Source organism: Canis lupus, chromosome 23 (genome assembly GCF_011100685.1).
Source record: "Canis lupus familiaris isolate Mischka breed German Shepherd chromosome 23, alternate assembly UU_Cfam_GSD_1.0, whole genome shotgun sequence".
NCBI classification, from domain to species: Eukaryota; Metazoa; Chordata; class Mammalia; order Carnivora; family Canidae; genus Canis; species Canis lupus.
In genome coordinates this window covers 29,808,512-29,829,766 of record NC_049244.1, presented here as the reverse complement: position 1 = coordinate 29,829,766, position 21,255 = coordinate 29,808,512, and the positions used below count along the sequence as shown (strand labels likewise).

Sequence of the window (21,255 nt, the reverse complement as noted above, 5' to 3'; positions counted from 1 at the left end):
TTGCCCAGTCTGGTCCAACAGCCAAGATGTCTTTGACTCTATGTATCCTCCCGGGGGCTCTGCTGAACTTGTCCTGACCCCACAGTGAGTAGGGTCTGGAAATGGTTGGAGTCCTGATGTGATTGCTCTGGTTTTCTCAAACTTTCTAGACTATTTGACTTGGGACATCTCCTGTGGCTTAGAATTTCTTCACTCTTCTGTCAATCTGACATAATGGACTTCATCTTATTCTCCATCCTTACTTTAAATGTCTACATTAATAATACCTAGACCTGATGCCCCCTTTGGCGTCTTGGCCTACCCCCCACCCCAACTACTCTCAGAGGCATCAGCATCTATTGCTGCCCTGCCTGGTCCTCATTTCTTTTTTCCACCTACTTATCCTGATTCTAAGAGCTGGGCAGCCTTTTGCCTGGGTCTACTTTCAACCACAAATCCAGTGCAATTCTTTTTACTTTTTTATATACTCACCCCCTTGCAGTCTAGATTTCTCTTTCTGCTTGTGAATTCCATAGATGGACAGGATGGACAATTCTGATAATTCTTTCAACTTAGTCATGGTGTCCTCTGTGGCCCAGGAGGGTAAAGTGAAATTGTGAACACTCTGTAGCAAAGAAAAAGGAAAGCAAATGTGTATTTTCATTTGTTGACTTTCTCGTCCTCTTTCTCTCACAGCATCTACTGGGTCTAGCCTTTCTTGTCCAGCCATTTCTCTCTAGGAAAACTTGACTTTGTGATAAGGAGTGGTATTGATTTTTCAGAAGGGAAACTCACAGAGACTGATTTGCTCCTTCCTACCAAGTCCATAGCTTTTGGCTTCAGTGTGGGTCCAAAGGGGGATTCCTATTTTGCAGGAAGAGTGAGGTAGGGCAAGAATGTACCTCATTCCTTTAGGAGAGGTTTAGAAATCTATTAACCTGTAGGGAAGGTGACACTGACAGGGTTAGATGATGTTTCTGCCAAAGATGAATGAGTGCCCTGAGAGGACAGCTGGGAGAGGCAATATATTTCTGGAGCTTTCAGTACCAGACCCTTCCAACTCCCAGCATCTTCCAGTGTACTGACTCCTGGGGAAAGTGCACTGTACACACAGTAGGCTCTTGGTGAATTTTGTTAAATGGATGAATAAGCTGTACAGCAGGGCAGGTATAGACTTTGTGCCAATATTTATTACTTGCTATGGACAACTGATTAAGAATCCCCCAGATTTGGGACACCTGAGTGCCTCAGCAGTTGAGTGTCTTGCCTTTGGCTCAGGTCATGATCCAGAGTCCTGGGATCCAGTCCTGCATCGGGCTTCCTAGGAGGAGCCTGCTTTGCCCTCTGCCTATGTCTCTGCCTCTCTCTCTGTGTCTCTCATGAATAAATAAATAAAATCTTAAAAAAAAAAAAAGAATCCTCAGATTCGAAGACAGAATTGAGAGAGAGAGAGAGTTCTTGAAACAGCTCAAAGTGGAGTGCCTAGGGAGAAAATATGTAGGAGAGAAGTGAAAAGGAAACCTGCACCATGGCCATATCATGGAACAGCTCAGATCAATCTGTAGTAAGGAAGAAAAAAAAAAAATCAAGATTTGAAGCAAAATGTGAGCTCTTATTTCTTTTTTTTTTTAAAGATTTTTTAAAAATTTTTATTTATTTATGATAGTCACACACAGAGAGAGAGAGAGGCAGAGACATAGGCAGAGGGAGAAGCAGGCTCCATGCACCGGGAGCCCGACGTGGGATTCGATCCTGGGTCTCCAGGATCACGCCCTGGGCCAAAGGCAGGCACCGAACCGCTGCGCCACCCACGGATCCCTGAGCTCTTATTTCTACTGGAGAATCTTTTTTCTTTTTTAAAGATTTGTTTATTTGAGAGAGAGAGTGTGTGCACATGCTAGAGCATGAGTGGGGGGAGGAGCAGCAAGAGAGGGAGAGAGAGAGAATCCCAAACAGGTTCCAGGCCCAGGGCAGAGCCCAACCTAGGGACTTGACCTCATGACCCTGAGCTCAAACCAAGCCTCAGATGCTGAACTGACTGAGCCAGCCAGGCAGCTCTGAAGAGTCTTTTATAAGGCTAGCTAGTCTTCCTTGAAACAGATGCTAATGATAGAGTGAAAATATCAGGAAGGTCATGTGAAGGTCAATGAACTCTGTCATGGAAGGGGGCAAATTGTGTCATTTGTTACTAAGTTACTATGACCCTTAGACCCTCATGATGAGCTCGAGATTAGAGGTGGTTAGAAGTCTTATGGGTGGTGAGAATTTGGCCTTCGGATTCAGTGAACCTGGTAGGGAAAACAGGATTGTAGAGCACTCTTTTTGGCCAGTAGATGGTATATAGTGAGTGAAAAATACTTTGTAGCCTTGAAAACCTCAATGGTAGGTAATTGATCTAGCTACAGAGGTTATTTCATATGTGTGTATAGCAAAGAAGAGATGCCCAATAAACCAATTTCAACACCCTGGCTTGAAGTTGGCTTGCTTATTTCTATATCCAGAAATCAGGTACTGTTTGTTTGTTTGTTTGTTTGTTTGTTTTTTTGGTCTGTCTATATAACATTTCTTTTTTCAGTAAAATCCATGACAGGAGCCCAGCATTCCTGACTGACCGAGAAATAAGTAAATGGCAAGCCATAGAAAAAAGCAATTTTGCCTGCAATTTGCTAAAGGGTGAAAACATAAATAATGGAGAGAAAAAAGTCAGAATTTTCAAGTTAATATAAAGAAGTCTTGAATTATGTTTCAATGTCAGAGGAAGCAGAATTAATATATCTGCCAAAAAAGTAAAAGAAAATGTATTCATCTGTTTCAAAATTGGCATAAATGATAAAAATCAACTGCAAGTTAATCTTTGATATTTTTTCTCTTACCTCACAAAATAAAGGGTCATAGACTTTAGTCCACATTCCAAAAAGGTCCTGGGTATGGTATCCTGTCAATGTTGGCAAGGTTTCTATAAAATCCTGAAACATACACAGACAGAGAGAACATTGCTACATTACAGTCTCTCAATTTCAGCATTCTTGATATTTATCCTTTGAATAAGATTAATGGTCCTAGCCCCTTAGCCTCATTAAGGCAGAATTATTTTAGATTTGCATTTATTCTGACCCAGCCATGCACTTTTGTCTGGTTCCTTCTGGCACACAGGTATAGGATTAGAAAGGGACTGGCTTCTCTACTGGCTTGTGGCCCCACACAGGGAAGGGGATCAGAAAGTGATGACTGACTCTTATTAAACGTTTTAACCCATTGCTATCACCAGCCACTGGCAGACACATTTCTCCCACACTTTTAAGAAGCTGGAACTTCATCCTTTGTCTTGGCTCTCACACTCCTGTACACCACTAAATGACACGATTTTTAACCTTGTAAGGATGCAATCTCTTCTGGAATTCCTCTGATTTGAGAGTCTCCTCTGTAAGTTCTTTAAAACGGGGGCAGTCCCGGAAAGGCAGGTACAGTAACTGAGGACAAAAGAAAAATCATAAATTCTTTATTAGTCAGAAGAACTTTGCTAAAGAAGCTGCAGCCATATTTTAAACCACATTAGATGCAAAGTGACCTGAGTAAAAGATACACATGTGTTTTGAGCTGAACGGAAACTCTAAAATTGAGGGAAAAGAGATAAATGGTCTGTATGTAGGTCTTAGATAGTAGGATATGCACCCAGAACTGAGAAGGTTTTTTCCTTTCATGAACTTGCCTAAATAGGACTGTGTTGTTGGTAAATATTCATACTTCTTGGTTTTCCATGTTGATATAACTATTATCTCACTTTCTACTGGACCTCTTACATTTCTAGCATGAGATACACGTGTGTGCAAATGCATCCCACCCCCCCAATATACATGTGAGTAAATGCATCCCACCCCCCCAACATACACGTGAGTAAATGCATCCCACCCCCCCAACATACATGTGAGTAAATGCATCCCACCCACCCCCCTCCAACATAACGTGAGTATACAGAAATGAATGAGAGGTTCTGGAAAGAATCTTAAGAGATGGATTAACCATTCATTGACTTAAGTTGGGGTCAAAATAAGCGCATATACTAAATATATAGAAAAATGTATTTTAAAACCCATTATAAGGACAAAGGGATGAGTTTAAACTTGACAATCCTCTGTAATCTTAACTATAATCTGTAGGTTGGTGATCCTCAGCTTATTTTGTTGCTCTTACTTTTCATTTGCGTCTTGTCTTGTATTTCCAGCCCTTGGTAGGTATCACTACTTGGCTGTTTCTCTTCTTCCTCAAGTTTCACATGTACAAAACTGAAGTCGGCTTCATTTTTAACCACTTTACCTCCGTAATCTGTCTACTTTGGCCAAAGGTAAAATTTATCATCCTGTTTCATAGACTAATCAGCCTTGCTTGTTTACTTTCAAAAAAATCCAAAATTCAAAATAGACTCTTCATCTTCATATTCATGGTTCCCTTCCAGTCTAAACCATCATAACCTGTGTTCAACTGATGTAAGAGCCACTTGGTCAGTAGGCATCCACTCTTTCCATCTTTACAATTCATTCTCCGTATCACCACAGCTACCCTAATCCTTTTCCTTTTATTTTTAGAAACACAAATCTCTCTAAAGCATTCATCAGATCATGCCATTCTGTAGTTTATAATCTTCACTTGGAATAAAATCCAAACTCAGTAAACCCTAGAGATCCCTGCCCACCTGTCTTACTACTGTCCCCTCACTTTTCTGCACCAACACTGGGGCCTCCTTGTTGTCCCCTGACCTCACAGGCTTAGGGGCTCTGCAGACTGTTCCCTGCCTGAGACCTTGTCCCCAGGGACCCCTGCCAGGCTCTTCTAGCCACTCTGCTCCAGCCATGAGCACATTGCCTTGCTTTATTTCCTTTGGGGAACTCATCGCCATTGGAGATTATTACTATTTTTTTTTTTACTTCTTTATTGTCTATTTCCTATAAAATATCAACATGAGGGCAGCCAGGATCTTGTTTGTCTTGTCCATTGCTGTGTTGTCAATGCCTAGAACAAAGCCTGGCATATCAGCAGCTGCTCAGAAACCTTTTTAAAAATAGGTTGCTTCCCGATTCTGTGTCATTTGCCTTATTCTAATTTCAGACCTCCATTTCCTCATTCCTGAATTGCTTTCAGCAGTTATTCTCCGAGGTTCTTGTATCCTCTTCTTCCAAACCACTGGTCAGACAGATGCCTCACAGCACCACTCATCACACATGCACAGTACTGAAGAACGAATGTGCACAGGTTTCTTTGATGTCCACGGCTTGACATCTCAATTGCCCTATGTGGCTTTCCAATTTTTCCACAGAAGGGATGGCACTACGGAGGGAAAGGCCCAGGACTATTCATTTAAAGGTCTAGGTTTTAGTGAATTACTCGACCTTCCTAGATTTTAGTTTCCTCATCCCACATGAGGCTGAAAATAAGTGGGATAATCACCTCAATAGCTGACCAACATTTTGCCATTCACAAAAATCTCTTCCATTTCTTAACTGGGTTTTCACAAATTGTCACGAAGTAGTTAAGTAGGGAACTGCTGTTCCCATGTCACAGAAAAGGACACTAGTGTAGGGAGGTGACTTCAGGTCAAGTGTCTGAAATGGTAGTTGTCTCTCCAATCTGGATTTACCTGGCTTTAAATCCTTCTTACAACACTGCCTCTCCACCTCAAGATTCCTCCTGGCTATTAACTTGGGAGTCTCCTGTCTGTGCCCAACATAGTTAGTCAGACATTTTCATTGCTCCTAAATAAGAACTCTGAACACAGAAGGGCAAGCCCTCTGTATATTCACCCACTGCCATGCTTTTGGGCCACCTTCTTCTCCCTTCCATCCCTTTCTCTGAGGCCTGTGTCAAGCTCTCACTCTCTCTGTGAAGACTCAAATGGCTACCCTATGGGAGCACCACAGGCATCCTCTTGTCCATTCCTCTAGCAAGCGTACCTGGCCCTTGCGTCATGGCCCACCACTTTGTATCGTGGTTTACACAGGTCATACATGCAAATCTGTTTTCATCAAATGGATGATAAATTAGGGAAGAAACTTAGCCTCATATTTCTCTATGGCACTTAGCACAGCCCTGGGAATAACTTTGTATTGATAAATTCTTTCTTCTTTCTCCCTCACTCCTGTTTCTCTTTTTCTCTTTTTAAATATTTTATTTATTTATTTGACAGAGAGAGAGAAAGCCAGAAGCAGGGGGAGTGACAGGTAGAGGGAGAAGCAGGTTCTCTGATGAGCAAGGAGCCCAACGTGGGGCTTGATCTTAGGACCCTGAAATCCCAACCTGAGCCAAAGGCAGATTAACCAACTGAGCCCCTCAGGCTCCCCTCCCTTTTCGTTTTCTAATAGCCCCTATAGTCTCTTTACTACATAAATTAAATACTATCTTTCAGGACTAAGGGTTAAACATCTACCTTGGTCAACATTGGCTAAATTTGGTGCTGCTGTACAGTGTCTATCTAATGCAGAAAAGGTTGTGGCAAAGTGATTTTTTTTTCTTTTTGGAAGAAAATATTCACAAACTCCTAAGAATACGGATCATCATAATACCTCTCCCTTGATTCTGGGAAAGAAAGAGGTATGAATATATCTTGCTTTTTCCAGAAACATCAGAAAAAGTGGTTGGAGTAGACTTACCTAGAGTGAGGTTGACAGGGTCAGGCTGTTTCTACAAAGTATTTGGGAAAGATTCTAATGTCATCAAATGCAACAGTTAAATAAAATATCTAAGTGTACTGGCAGGGAAAAGAGGATAGAAGCCTACCCCAGGGGACCCTGGGCAACAGTGTGGGTACAGAAGTCATGCTAAGCCTCAGCTACAGAGATGACCCAGTCATACTTACAATGGGACTGTAGGGGAGTCATGACCAGTGAATCCATGATCAGTGCAGAGCCCAAAGCGGGGCTCGATCTCACAACCCTGAGATCATGACCTGAACCAAAATCAAGAGTCTGACACCCAACTGACTGAGCCACCCAGGCACCCCTCCTTTATATAGTCTTAAATTCCACACCTGGGAGATTAGTTAGATTTATTTAATACCATTTAAAACCAAAAGCAATTCCTCTGAAAATGTTAAAGAGCTTTTGGTACATCCTACCCAGTGCAAATAAATTTGAGAATTTCTCTCAACTAGCCTCTTTTAGGCAACTTGGTTATAGTACTGGTTCTCACACCTGGCTATCCACTAGAATCATCTAGGGAGATTATTTTAAAAGTACTGACGCCTGCATCCCAACCTCAGAGATTCTGATTTGTTATAGAGTGTCCTAGGTGCCAGGATTTGAAACATTTTTTTCAGGTAACTCTAATATAATAACTTTGAGAACTATTAGTTTACAGGGAAGGAAATTACTCTGGAATGAGATAAGTCTGGTTCTGGTCTCAGTAATAATGCTTACCAGCTTTGTGGCACTGGGCCTATTTTGTTTATCTCTCTGAGTACATATTTCTCTGGCTATAAAAGGAGAACATAATGTTGTCCATTCAAGGTTGTTATGAAAGGTAAATATGATGACATATATCAAAATGCTGGTCACTGACTATGTACTCAAATCTTTCTTTAATCCCCTATCTCAGAATGGGGGTTTTCATGTGAGGAGGGGTATTTTGTAGATAGATCTTAGGATATTCTAGAGGGAGGAGAACCCTATGTGGGGCACCAAAAGCCTAGGAATTGAAGGTAGAACAAGGGGGACTGTGTGTGTGTGTGTGTGTGTGTGCGCGCACACACACATGCATGTACATGTGAAGGTGGAGGGGGCAAATCGCCATTAAAAAAAAGATTATTTATTTGAGAGAGAGAGAGAAAGCAAGCATGTGGTGGAGAGGGGCAGAGGCACAGGGAGGGAGAAACTCAAGCTGACTTGGCACTGAGTGTGGAGTGTGGAGCTGACTTGGGGCTCAATCCCATGACTGGGAGATCATGACCTGAGCTGAAACCAAGATTTGGCCACTTAATCAACTGCACCACCCAGGTGCCCTCATATTGCCATTTGCTGAAAGGGTGGCAAAACAATGTGGATGATAAAGGTCCACACTGAAATTCTGTTCCTGCTCTCTCTTGCCTGGGGCTTTCTATGTCCTACTTTGTCCTTCATATGTTTATTTAGAAAAGGATTAAGATTGCACAGACCAAACAGTGTCCAGACCTCCAAACCCACAAGTACTGGGCAACCTGCCTTCCTCCTCCTAGGCCAATGGGATGTGCAGGCTTTTCCATAATACTTACCCGATCTTCAGAAAGAGAGAGTGTGTGCACTGGGATGGGCTGCCAGGGTAGGCTGGGATTCCAGATGCTGATACCCTCTGGAGGAAACAGGCCTGCAAGGTTTGTCATAGCACTCATCAACGTCCGATCAACATCCGTGCTTTGAATATAAACCTAGAGTAGGAAAATCAAAGGAGATTCTAACTGCTTGGAACTGTGGGTTTATCCCTGGGGAATGAAGAGCACATCTGAGAAAGGCCAGGACCCTCACACCAAAACATTAGCAGACATCTGGTAGCAAGCATCATGATATCTACTATAGAAGAGAGAGTATTATGAGAATGCCACCCTGGTATGTCAATAGTTGAATTGACAAAGAGACCATTTAAGTGGTGGCTACTTGCTAAGCCAAAGTATTTGCCATAGGTGTCCATAAAATTTTCAACTTAGTATTCATAAATTTTTTAGGAACAGAGTATTCATATAAAGAGGAGTACATTTGGGGTGCCTGGGTGGCTCAGTCGGTTACATGTCTGCCTTCATCTCAGAGAGTGATCGCAGAGTCCTGGGATCCAGCAAGTCAGGCTCTCTGCTCAGCAGTGAGCCTGCTTCTTCCTCCCCCTCTGCCCCTCCCCTCCGCTTATACTCTTTCTCTCTCATAAATAAATAAAATCTTAAAAAAAAAAAAGAGGAGTACATTTGTAAATAAGATCTCTGACTCGTGTAAGTCCCTTGGGAAATAGGCAAAGCACTTTTACAAATGCAACATCATGCTAAACTCTTTCAAGGACAAAGGTTCCCATTCTTGGCTCCCCAACTTGCCTGTTCACGTTTGTAGGACTCATTCAAAAATTTCCCATATCTTTTCTTTATATACTGTCCAAGTTCATAATGCTGCTCCATGCCCAGCTACAGGAACAAATAAAAGCAAAAATCAGCGAAAGTGAATTCTGTGCACTTCATGTATGATCTTATCTCTCCTTACTGAATGCGTAGAGCAAACCATGGTGTACTTTAATAGTTCCACAATAACAACATAATTGTAAATGCAAACAAGAAAAAAGGGTTGTAATCTTTAACCATGACTCCTTGAGAAAACTTATTCACCTTCTTTAGCACCTAACATAGAGCACAGTTAATAACTAGTGATTGATCTAATTTAAGTAAATGGTTCATCTCTAGTGTGGAACATTACTTGCTCATCTTTGTTGGTAGAACGTTCAGGAGAGCTGGTTGACCACATGGTGGAGAGTTGGTGAAGAAACTCAACCATCTAATAAGAGGTTGGACTTGGTTAATCTGAAGATCACTTTCACCTTTCAATCACTTTCGGGGTGTGATAATTTTTATCTGCACAGTTAATTTATGCCTTGTTCATGAAAAACGAGAGCCTGTTACCCAAAGTGTGGTCTGGGGATCAGCAGTATTAGCATTTCTTGGAAGTATGTAAGAAATCGAATTCTTGAGACCCATCTTGATCTATGAAGCCAGAACCTTTGGGGAGTGGAGCTCAGGAACCTCTTTTTAACAAGCTTACTAAGATTCTGATGGATAGTAATTATTGAGGAATGTTGCTTTAGTTCAGTGATCCTCAAGCATCAGAAGAAAAATTATCCAGGGGTGCTTGTTGAAATGAAGATGCCTCAGCATTTCCCTCAGAGATTTCCTGCTTGTTAGACCCCAGAGTGGCCCTGGAATCTGCATTTTAATAAGTGTGTTGTGTGATTCAGATCCATGTAGTAGAGTGTCATGCTTGAGAAACACTGCATTCAAGTCTGTCTTTAATCTAAAATTTTACTAGAGCTTCAGGAGTCAGAGAGGATGTGGTCACTAGAGCTTCTGCTTGGTCCCACTCATTCATTTGCTTGTACTCCTGGCTCCCATGATCATCACCACCCTTCTAGGATGGGGAAGGAGGTAGGAAAAGAGTAATGTGTACTTTGAGCTTTGCTAGTTTCCTGGATGACATGGGTAGTTAAAGAAGTAGGTACTTTGGGCCTAATTTGTTGTACTAACTTATAGCTGAATTTTGACGAAAGAATCATCTTCTATAGAGCAGTGGTTTTCAAATGTCAGCATGCACAGAATCACCTGGAGGATTTGTTAAACCAAAGGTTCCCAGAATTGAAGCCCAGAGTTTCTGGTTCAGTGGGGAGGGCCAGAGAACTTACATTTCTGACAAATTTTCAAGTAATGGTGATGTTGCTCATCTAGGGATCACACTTTGAGAACTACTGACCTAGAAAGCTATCACCCTTTCATTATATAGATTGGAAGTACCAGGCCAAGGGCTGGAATTTGAGCTCTAGAACCTTGCTACTTCCAGGAGTGGCCAGGTACCAGCACCACTGGTGTCACCTTGGAGTTTGTTAGAAATGAAGACTCTTAGGCCCATGTCAGACCTGCTGAATTAGAATCTGCATTTTTTTCTTTATTCCTCAAGTTTTATTGATATATAATTGACATACATCACTGTATAAGTTTAAGGTATACAGCATGCAATTTGGTTTACATATATTGTGAAATGATAAATTATGAATTTAGTTAGCATCTGTCCTTTCATAGAGATACAATAAAAAGAGAAAGAAAAAAAACCCAAATTGTTTTTCCTTGTGATGAGAACTCTTGAGATTTATTCTCACAGCAACTTTCATATGTATCATAGAGCTGTTTTATTCGTAGTCATTATGCTGTACATTAAATCCCTAGTACTTATTTACCTTGTAACTGGAAGTTTGTACTTTTAACTGCCTTTTCCCCAATCTTCTTCTCCCTACCCCCTGCCTTGGTAACCAAAAATCTGATCCCTTTTCCTATGAGTTTGGTTAAAAAAATTTTTTTGATTCCACATATAATTGAGATCATACAGTATTTGTCTTTCTCTGTCTGACTTATATTACTTAGCATAATGTCCTTAAGGTTTACCCATGTTTTCACAAACAGCAGGATTTTATACATTTTTTATAGCTATAATATTTCATTATATGTCAATACCACAACTTCTTTATTCATTCTTTTGTTGATGGGCACTTAGGTTGTTTCCATAGCTTGGCTATTGTAAGTAATGCTGCAATGAACAAGGGGTTGCAGATATCCTTTGAACTAATGTTTTCATTTCCTTTGAATAATAGAACCTGCATTTTAACAAGGTCTCCAAATGGTACATTTGTACTTGGAAGCTTGAAAAATACTGCTCTAGGAAAATTTGATGGCTAGTCAAAAGACTCCCAGAAGGAGAATCCAGATCCCCACAGTCTGAAAGAATCTTAAAGTCTTCCTGGAAAAGCAGAACATGGGAACAGGAGTCTCCATGTAGCCACAGGTATTAAGAAGTAGCCCTGAGTTTTTATTACTGTTCCCTCTTTTAAGGAGCCAGAAGCTGAGTAGGTTATGCTGAGAGGAGCTCTGATCAGGGGGTCAAAAGATGCTGACCTCAAATAGCCTCTGTGGGATTTCTCCTCTATGAAACACTGTGGTCGAGTTAGAGAAGTGGTTCTCAGACTTGGCTGCACATTCAGAGTCAACTGATCAGCTAAGGAATTTCTGAAAATCCCAATGTCTGGGCCACACTCTATATGAATTAAGTAAGAACCTTCCTATTTTTTAAAATTTAAATTCAATTAGCCAACATATAATACATCATGAGTTTCAGATGTAGTTTTTAATAATTCATCAGTTACATATAACACTTATGCTCATCACATCATGTGCCCTCCCAGACATCAATATTTTTTAAAGCTCTCCATATAATTTCAATGTTTAGCCCAGACTGAGACCTATTGGTTTAAATGTTTGGTTAAATGTTTAGAGATAGTCAACTCTAAACATTCTACGACATTTTCTTAATGTAATTAAACAGTGCTTTGGTCGGGACAGAAGCCATACACATGGCCTTGTGGCTCCAAATAGAAGAGCCATCTACTCTTACAAGGGGAGGGAGTGGGGCACTGCAACAGTGATTACAGATGCCTTTGTATTTCCCCTACCCAACCCTTCTCCTTTTGTGCTCTTTAGGAGTTAGGGCTCCTTATGTTTAAGACCACTTAAAAAGGGGATCCCTGGGTGGCTCAGGGGTTTAGCGCCTGCCTTCGGCCCAGGGCAAGATCCTAGAGGCCTGGGATTGAGTCCCACATCGGGCTCCCTGCATGGAGCCTGCTTCTCCCTCTGCCTGTGTCTCTGCCTCTCTCTCTCTCTCTCTCTCATGAATAAATAAATAAAATCTTTAAAAAATGTTTTTAAAAAAAAAAAGACCACTTAAAAGAAGGTTCAATCCCAGTGTATTCCACTGATAAAAAAAAAATCAAATTTGGTATCAGCACTTCCAGAGGAATCCTGTTTTCCTAACCCTGCTGATCCAGTTTATTGATTACAAGGTGGTTTTCTACTTCCTCAGGTGGAAGCAGAGAAACTCAAGAGCTAGTTTCCAAGGACCTCTTGGCTCTCTTCAGCATCTTTAAGCTCATGTATTCGTCTATTGCCATGCGCAGTTCTTATGCTTTAATAAAGCCAAATAGGGCAAAAAAAGATCAAAATGGGCAATTTTATACAATTTTCCTCCCATTACTAGTCATGAGGGGTGACTTGGTTATGATCAGAAATTATTGAAGTTAACCATTAGTGCTTCACCTGCCACAATCAAAGCACACTTTAGACACACACACACACACACACACACACACACACACACACAAACTCTCCCAAATCTGAGTAACTAAAGTAGTTCTATGGTTTCAATGTATTACAAACTCCACATAGTTTTCCATAAGACTCATCAGCAACCTTTAGCTGAAAATCCAACCAACCTGAGTGAGTTGGCCAAATCCTTGTGGCCATGAAGCTTCCTTAATGGGATCATTTGGGAAGGTCTCAATGGGACTTCGATCTCCATGCCTAAACACCTGAAAAGAGATTGAGACAGTAATGTTACAAAGTTCACGTTGGTGTTTTGCCTCAGTTCATCCTAATAGATTTTCTTTCGAACTGCTGGTTCTCAACCTTAGGATGTGGCTAGGGCATCAGGATTTTAAAGACCTCCTCAGGTAAATATCAGGTTAAAAACTACTGTTTTGGGGATCCCTGAGTGGCTCAGTGGGTTTGGCGCCTGCCTTCGGCCTGGAGCATGATCCTGGAGTCCCAGGATCGGGTCCCATGTCGGTCTCCTTGCATGGAGCCTGCTTCTCCCTCTGCCTATGTCTCTGCCTCTCTTTCTCTCTGTGTCTCTCATGAATAAATAAAAAAATAAAAATCTTAAAAAAAAAAAAACCACTGTTTTAAGCTCACTAACACTCTGTTTCAGGTAGTGTAAGTAATGGTCAGTTATCAGAAAGCAGGTGAGCCACACATGGAGACTGGTTTGTATATTGGGGCAAGAAGGAGCACAAAGCTTAGCAAGATTATTTTATTGCAGATAGACTCTGATGAGAAGTATTCTTCCTTAATGAATGGTGTAAAAATTCTTACATATGACAAAAATAATAGCTCTTAAATGCCACATACAATTTATGACCATCCTGAGCCAGTGATTTATTAGTTTTTAGGAAATGAGGGATAAAGGACTTATGGTTAGGGAGATTAGAAAAGCTAATTCTTAATACTTAAGAACATATTTCTGGATTAGTATGCATGTCATGCTATTTTGATTGGACATTTTCCTCTTTGGGGAGAGTAGTCTGGACTTTCAAAACCTTGGTGTTTTGTAACTCCAGTATGCTTTCTGAATAAAATATCAAGCCAAATACACAGTTCTTTTACAAGCAAAAGATAAAACATGGAAAATATTCAAGAAATCCAAGATGAAGTCTATACTGATGCCAACAAACATTTTTTTAAAAGACTTTATTTATGTATTCATGAGAGACAGAGAGAGAGAGAGAGAGAGAGAGAGGCAGAGAGATAGGCAGAGGGAGAAGCAGGCTCCATGCAGGAAGCCCAACATGGGACTCAGTCCTGGGACTCTGGGATCACACCCTGAGCCAAAGGCAGATGTTCAACCGCTGAGCTACCCAGGTGTCCCTGGCAGCAAACATTTTTAATACAGAGGAGGGCTGCATAACATCTTGCATTATGAGATTTCCTGCACTTGTCATTTACATTACCCAGCTAAGATGCTCCAGGAGACACAAAATATGGAACAGACTTAAATTTTAGGCTGTAAATCCCATCTATCAGATAGGATTCCAAGAAAGTTAGGGAGACTTATAGGACCTGGGTTGTATCTCTAGTGTATAAAGAAAGCTTATTTTTTGGATCCCTAAACTGATGAGAAATTAAAATCTCAAGCTACAGCAAACAGAGAGAACATGGTATAGTGGATCTTAAGAAATCATTTTGGTTAGGTAAGAAACTATTGTTGTGAATGGTCCCTTCATGGTTTGGAAGAAAGGCTGCATAGTCTCAGAAATTATCAAGGCTCATCATTAGTGCTCTTTCTTTCTTTTTTTTTTTTAAAAAGATTTTATTTATTTGAGAGAGAGAGAGAGCAAGAGCAAACATGAATTGGGTGGGGGAAGAGCAGAGGGAGAGGGAGAAGCAGGCTCCCCACTGAGCAGGGAAACTGGGATCATGACCTGAGCCAAAGGCAGATGCTTAACCAACTGAGCCACCCAGGAGCCCCTCATTAGTTTTCTTTCTATAATCTAAACATACTTTAGACTTTTAAGATCCCAGGTAATTGTGAAAAATGCTTTCTTAGATCTGAGTAACTAAAATTATCGTGTGGTTTTAGTGAATTATAAATCCTACCATGTTTAGTTTCTAGGGTTTCTCAACCTTAGCACGATTGACATTTTGGGCCGGATTATTCCTTGTGAGGGGCTGTCCTGTTCACTGTAAAATGTTTAGCAGCGTGCCTGGCCTTTACACACCAGATGCTAGTAGCAATCCCTAATTGTGACAACCAAAAAGTTCTCCAGACACTGCCAAATGTGCCCTAGGGGGCAAAATCATCTCTCTCTCTCTCTCTCTCTTTGTATATATTTGTATATATTTATTTGTATATGTTTCTCTCTCTTTGTATATATTTTTAAATTGGAGTTCAATGTGCCAACCTATAGCATAACACCCAGTACTCATCCCATCAAGTGCTCTCCTCAGTGCCCATCACCCAGTCACTCCAACCTCCCACCTACCTCCCCTTCCACCACCCCTTGTTCGATTCCCAGAGTTAGGAGTCTCTCCTGCTCTGTCACCCTCACTGATATTTCTGAGTGAGAACTGAGTTAGCCAAAGGGAAGTCAGATGAAAGACACTAGTAAAATAATTTACAATGCTTCCTACCAGTCTGTGACCACAATAAGGTTTTTTTTAATGCTTGCTGTGTCCTAGAAACTGTTTTAAGTGCTTGTCAAAATTTAATCCATTCATCAGTTTTACAAAGGATTTACGATTATTATCTTCATTTCACAAACAAGTAAATCAGCCCTAGTTAAGTGACCTCCTCAAGGTCACATAGGGTGTACATGGTACAGCGGAGATCCAAACACAGACTATGTGCCTCCAATGCCAGCCTTCTTAACCTGTGTAAGAGGCTCATCTCTCTGCTAAAGCACACACCTCAACATCCTATCACTGGGTGATCTGGGATCTGGGGTTTCTTAATAAACTCTAGTCTTTTCCTCTAAGATTGGAAGCTCTGTGTGTTGGGGTGGTGGTGGTGGTGGTGGTGGTGGTGGTGTTACACTAAAGGAAAATAAAACCTTGATGTAAGAAACAATTCCAAATACTATTTAAAAAATAAAATTGCGATTATGCATCTAAATGACAATATGGCCTGTGCAGAAAAAGAAGTGCAGTCTTCTTAAAGGAGAGCTTTTTAAATAGCAGAGCCCTGGACCATAATCATAGACTTGAACAGGCTTTCTTAGTCTGTCCCTACAGGTCAGGAATAATTGTACTCCCCTATATTTCAATAGATTTTAAGGGTTTTTGAGGTAGTGGTTCAAACATGCTGTGGGCTCTTCAGAAGGAGTGTCCAACAGAGACAATTAATAAACCACCTGCCCCCTATCCTCAGACCCCCACCTCCCACCAGAGTCTGGAAATCCATACATATTAATTTTGTACAAAACCATGTGCACATGCACATATCAGTGAGTGCTCTCAAGTGCACGCATGGCCTTCTTGAGCTCCTAGAGTTTAGGCTGGAGCCTCTGGACTGTGCCTAGGTGCTCCTGTAAGTCTATTTTAAGGCAAACTTCTTAACTGTTGCTCTGCCAAATTTGTAACCTCTGTTCTCGGTCCAGCATATGCCATGAAATCCTTTAGAAACCTAAAAATATAGGGTCAGCAGTAGGACTATTTTGCAGTATCAGTGATAATTGCAATAGGAAGATATCCAGGAGAACAACCCTTTATGTCTGTGCAACCTCCCATGGTTTTGTACAATCTACACACCTACAGCCCCCTCCCCCGTCCCCCCTTCCATTCTCACAGCTCCCTGAGACTAGGCTGGCCCTATCCTGAACAAAGAAGGAGACAGGTTGAAAGAGATTGAATGAGCCATCCAGATCTCTACTTTTTGTGAATGCTACCCACTGTTTTCCTCACCACATCACATTTACTTCAACCTTTTAGATCATAGGTAACTTTTTAAAAAAAGAACCACGATTTGGTACCCCTATGAATGATCCTTCTCCATCGAGTAAGGAGATTTGGCATGTTATAGCATCCTACCTGTTCTGGCCCTGCCCACCTCGATGTTATTACCTTACACGCTTGCTAAACATGCCTAGCCACAGAGCCCCTGCTCTTCCACACAGTCATTGTTCCAGCCTCAGGGCAAGGATGTTCTAGTTGCCTGGAACTTCCACTTCTAATCCTGGTGGTCACTAAACTCAGGTCCCTCCTGAAAAAGGCAACCAAGAGAGTTCTCCCTTGACCTCCCATACTCACCATGCTTATTATTTTCTCTCCAAAAAGTTAAAAATAATGATTCTCTAAGAGTTTTCTAGGGGACACTGGAAAAAGAAGGAGGTGGATTCTTTGGTCAAAGTCTAGGAAATACAGTTCACTACTAAATCCTTTCTTTTAAAGCCATAGCATATATCAGAATATTAAAGACTAGGAAGCCCTGCCCTTCAGAGACCTGAAATACAGTTTAACCCTCATTCTGTTCCCAAGACTGATTTGCCTATTGAAACCCGTTTTTTACGAAGCAACTCCTGTTAATAACTCATCATACTAGCATTCCGTGGGACACGCTTTGAAAAACCTGTTTTAAAAGACTGTGTGATAACTCTGATAACTCTGTTTATGAGAGAGAACAAGAACAGGACAGTTTCCTGCTCTTTCTGCCAAGAATAGCTTTTCAGAATTGGGGAAGATTTATTTTTCTTGTATCATAGAGAAACAGTGTGGAAACTAGCTGCTGATCACAAGTCTGTATACCCAACCTCCATGGGGAGATCTCAGATCCATGTGCTGGCTTAAATGCACATGGCGGGAATGCAATATGTACCATGATTAGGGGTGTAGCCTCTTTGATCGTACAGCCTGGATTCAAATCCTGACTACTCCATGATTACTGTGTAACCATGGACAAGTTGCTTAACCTCTTTGAATCTCACTTTCTTTATCTATAAAATCGAGGTAGTAAGGTTTTTATAACTTTATAGCTTTATAGAACAGTTGCCAGATGTAGCAAACCAAACTACAGGATGTCCCAAATATTGCATGAAACATCCTTTATGCTAAAAAATTATTTGCTGTTTATCTGAAATTCACATTTAACTAGGTATCCTGTGTTTTCCTAGCAGCCTTACTTTACAGGGTTGTTTGAGGGTAATGTGACCTATTCCATATTGAACTCTCAGAACAGTGCCTGGCATATAATAAGCATTGAGTATTGATCATTTATTGTTATGAATGTTACCACTTTAATCAGAGGCACCTTTTATTTCGGTTCTAATAATTTTCTAAGGATTTGCCTGGGTATGTGATTTAACCATTTATAGTCAAGTATTCTCTATAATTGATAAAAAGAAGAAAGTAGCATCTTATCGCTTAAGTCCTTGGATAGATACTGTTTTGTAAGGGCCAGGAAATTGTATTAAAATGCCCTTTATCTACCACCGATGGAGGAAAACCTTGGTAGGAAAAAATCGTTAACATTATTAGCCTTGTGTGATAATTGTTAATTTTTTTTAGCTCCAAGAGTGTTATCTTTGTAAGGTTTTTCTTAGGGAAGAAATAATGTGTTGTCCCTGAACACATGTTAACTAAGAGTGAAGGAGGAGAAAGGAAGCCCGCAAGTTTAGTAGTCAAGGGAAATGAGCCTGCACTGTAGTAAAACAGGGAGAAAACATATCACATGCAGTTAACTTAAAATTCACTGTAATATCTCAAAGAGGATTACGTCTCAACTTGTTATAGAATTACAGTGTTGACAGTGCAACTTCTGCAGAGTCCACACATTTGCTTAATATACGTGTTGGCAAGGAATCCATGCCATGAATATATGTAAAAGTCCAAAAAAAAAAAAAAAGTCCAACTTGCGTGGACTTCTCTCCAGAACGTACAGGACACAATTCACTTTTTTTTCCCCCCCAGCACTGAAGGCTGACAGCTTGGTAAATCATTTGTAAATAAATTGATGATATGTTTCTCTTGATTCTCTGTCTCTCATTTGTTGACTCATGACCTAGTAAAGATTTACTGGACTAATAATCATAATTTGCATAATCATATGGTTATAAATTTTTTCCTTAGAAGGGAAAGAAAGGAGTTCTGAATACTGAGGAAATATATATATATTAATATAAAAATATAAAAAATATATAAAAATAAAATACTGAAGCTGAGGAAATAGGAACTTCATGTTTTTTAAGTAAAAGATGACCTCCCTGCAAATTATAGAAATAAATTTTGAGTGTTCTTAAGTAAGAAAATTTACTTATTTATCAGCATATTTTCACTCTATAAAAAAAAAAGTGAGGAAGAGAAAGAGATTGAGAGAGCGGGTGTGAAAGACAAAGAGAGGGGCAGAGGTAAGGGAGCCGGTGAGTGAAACAGAATAAGAGAAGTAGGGATACAGAGAAAATCACAGACGGGGCACCTGGGTGTCTCAGTGGTTGAGCATCTGCTTTGGCTCAGGTCCTGATCCTAGGGTCCTGGGATCAAGTCCTGAGGTCCTGGGATCAGGACCCTAATCAGGTTCTCCACAAGGAGCCTGCTTCGTCCTCTGCTTATGTCTCTGCCTCTCCCTTTCTGCGTCTCTCACGAATAAACAAATCTTTAAAAACAAAAACAAACAAATCACAGAGAAACCAGAAGGATTCATTTCAGGACTTATAGGTAAATTGATAAATCCCCTTTGATATAGTTTTGGAATGTGGGTGAGGCCCGGAGCCTACGACCAAGAAAGAATTCTTGAGACATCTTGGGTGCAAAGAGGTGGTTTTATTAAAGCACGGGGACAGGACCTGTGGGCAGAAAGAGCTGCTGCACCAGGGCTGTCAGGGGTGGCTGATTATACACGTGGGAATTGGGGGTAGGGGAAAGGGAGGTTTTCCAAAGAACTTTCATATGCTAAAGAGGACCTAGAAGATCCTGGAGGCCTTGCAGGGTTGTTTTTCTCCTCCAGTAAGGCATTAGCATTAAGACAGTAGGGAGCTTCCTTCTGGAAGTTAGGTTATTGATAAGAATGCTTTTATTCTTCTAAATCACTAAGACATTTTGTAAACAGAGGGAGACTCCTGTCTTGCTGGACTGTGATCTCTATTAGTTAACCATTTGTTTTTCCTCCCCTGGGCTTTAGGGCAGCCAGGAGTGCCTGAGGAATGCCCTACATATCCCACCTGGGAGTGTCGCCCGTCATCAGCTTGCTTGGTCTTCAAGCCTTCTGCTCCCTCATCACCTTCACTTTGCAAACCCCCCTCCTACCTTTGTTTAAGCCAATGCCTACGGTACATTTTCTTTCCTTAACCGCGCGCATCAGCCATCCCTCCTTTCCCATAACTCGCCACCCCTACACAGGGTGGAGAAAAACATTTTAATTGTCAACCAGATCTACGCATCAGGAAGTCCCCCTCGAAAAATCCAATTTAGTTTCACTTTTATGCTTCAGAGACTGTTTACAAATACAGTTTCCAAGTCCCCGATAAATAAAGGGGTAAGAAGCCCACTTAATGCAGAAAATGACTGGTTTTTGGTTTGAGAACAATCATTAAACCGATGGCAGCCCGGTTAGCTCCCGGTGCTGAGCCTGCCAGCTGGGCTCCCCCCACCGGGTCGTGGGGCTGCCAAAAGGGACATGCATTCAAGGCAGCTGGAAAGTAAGTGAATAAATACCTAATATGGGCAAAGGCACAGATAACCAAAGCAAACCCTTTTTGTCAGGACACGTTAAGCGTTTGGCGGAACTTGCAAAACTTGATTATTCACTTTCTGAGTTTGGTCTCCCGGCAGACCTACAGCAGCCCTACCGGAGGGGCTAAGTGACCCCTGACACTTGGTTGTCACACCCCGCAGCTAACAGTTGTAAGGGGGGGAAACACATCGACTCACCAGCGTCACAAACTTCAGCTCTTTAGCGACCGCGCCTCGGTGGAGCGACAAGGAGAGCAGGAGCAGGAGGCCGAGGCGCGGGCGGGCGGCCCCGGCCTGGGGGAGCAGGGCTGCGCTCATGCTGGGGCGCCCGCGCTCCGGCGCCAGGCTGCAGGGGCTGTTCCCAGAGCGAAAGCCATCGGAGGGGAAGCTATTTAACGAAGGGATTGAAAGGGAAGGAGTCACTGGGAGGAGCCAGACTCAGAAATAGTGAGATCACCAGGTAGTCTGGGGCGGGGTTTGACAAGCGTCTGGTCCCATAATTTGGGGGCTGTGAGAGCTCACAGTCTTCTGGATTTAGGGTAGAGAACTCTGAGGCCCAGGGAAGGGAAAGCTCTTGCTCAAGATCACGGAGCATGGTTAGGAGACTTGGGATTTTTTTCTTTTCTTTTCTTTTCTTTTCTTTTCTTTTCTTTTACGTTTCTTTAGCTTTGTCGTAGTCTTGGGGGCTGGGGCTGCTTTCAGGTCGTTACTATTTCTGTTATGTCTGCTCGTTGCTGGGCGGGCGGTTCTTTTTCTTT

At 41.5% G+C, this 21,255-nt stretch overlaps 1 protein-coding gene across 4 annotated transcripts in view; it reads right to left on the bottom strand.

Annotated features, from left to right (window-relative positions):
• The window catches only part of ACP3 (acid phosphatase 3), a 59,222-nt gene extending 38,279 nt beyond the window's left edge, over positions 1-20,943 (bottom strand). The window contains exons 1-7 of one of the 4 annotated variants that reach the window (XR_005377026.1): positions 20,696-20,943; positions 12,997-13,092; positions 9,017-9,103; positions 8,216-8,368; positions 3,351-3,449; positions 2,853-2,945; positions 472-604 (exon numbers count right to left, since the gene is read on the bottom strand). Coding sequence is in view for 3 of the 4 variants with exons in the window: in XM_038570853.1 (XP_038426781.1) it covers positions 472-604; positions 2,853-2,945; positions 3,351-3,449; positions 8,216-8,368; positions 9,017-9,103; positions 12,997-13,092; positions 20,696-20,815 (781 nt within the window). In the remaining variant the exon portion in view is untranslated. The remainder of the gene's footprint in view (positions 1-471; positions 605-2,852; positions 2,946-3,350; positions 3,450-8,215; positions 8,369-9,016; positions 9,104-12,996; positions 13,093-20,695) is intronic. The other 3 variants (XM_038570853.1, XM_038570854.1, XM_038570852.1) reach the window with 3 other exon arrangements.
• Positions 20,944-21,255: the final 312 nt, after the last annotated feature.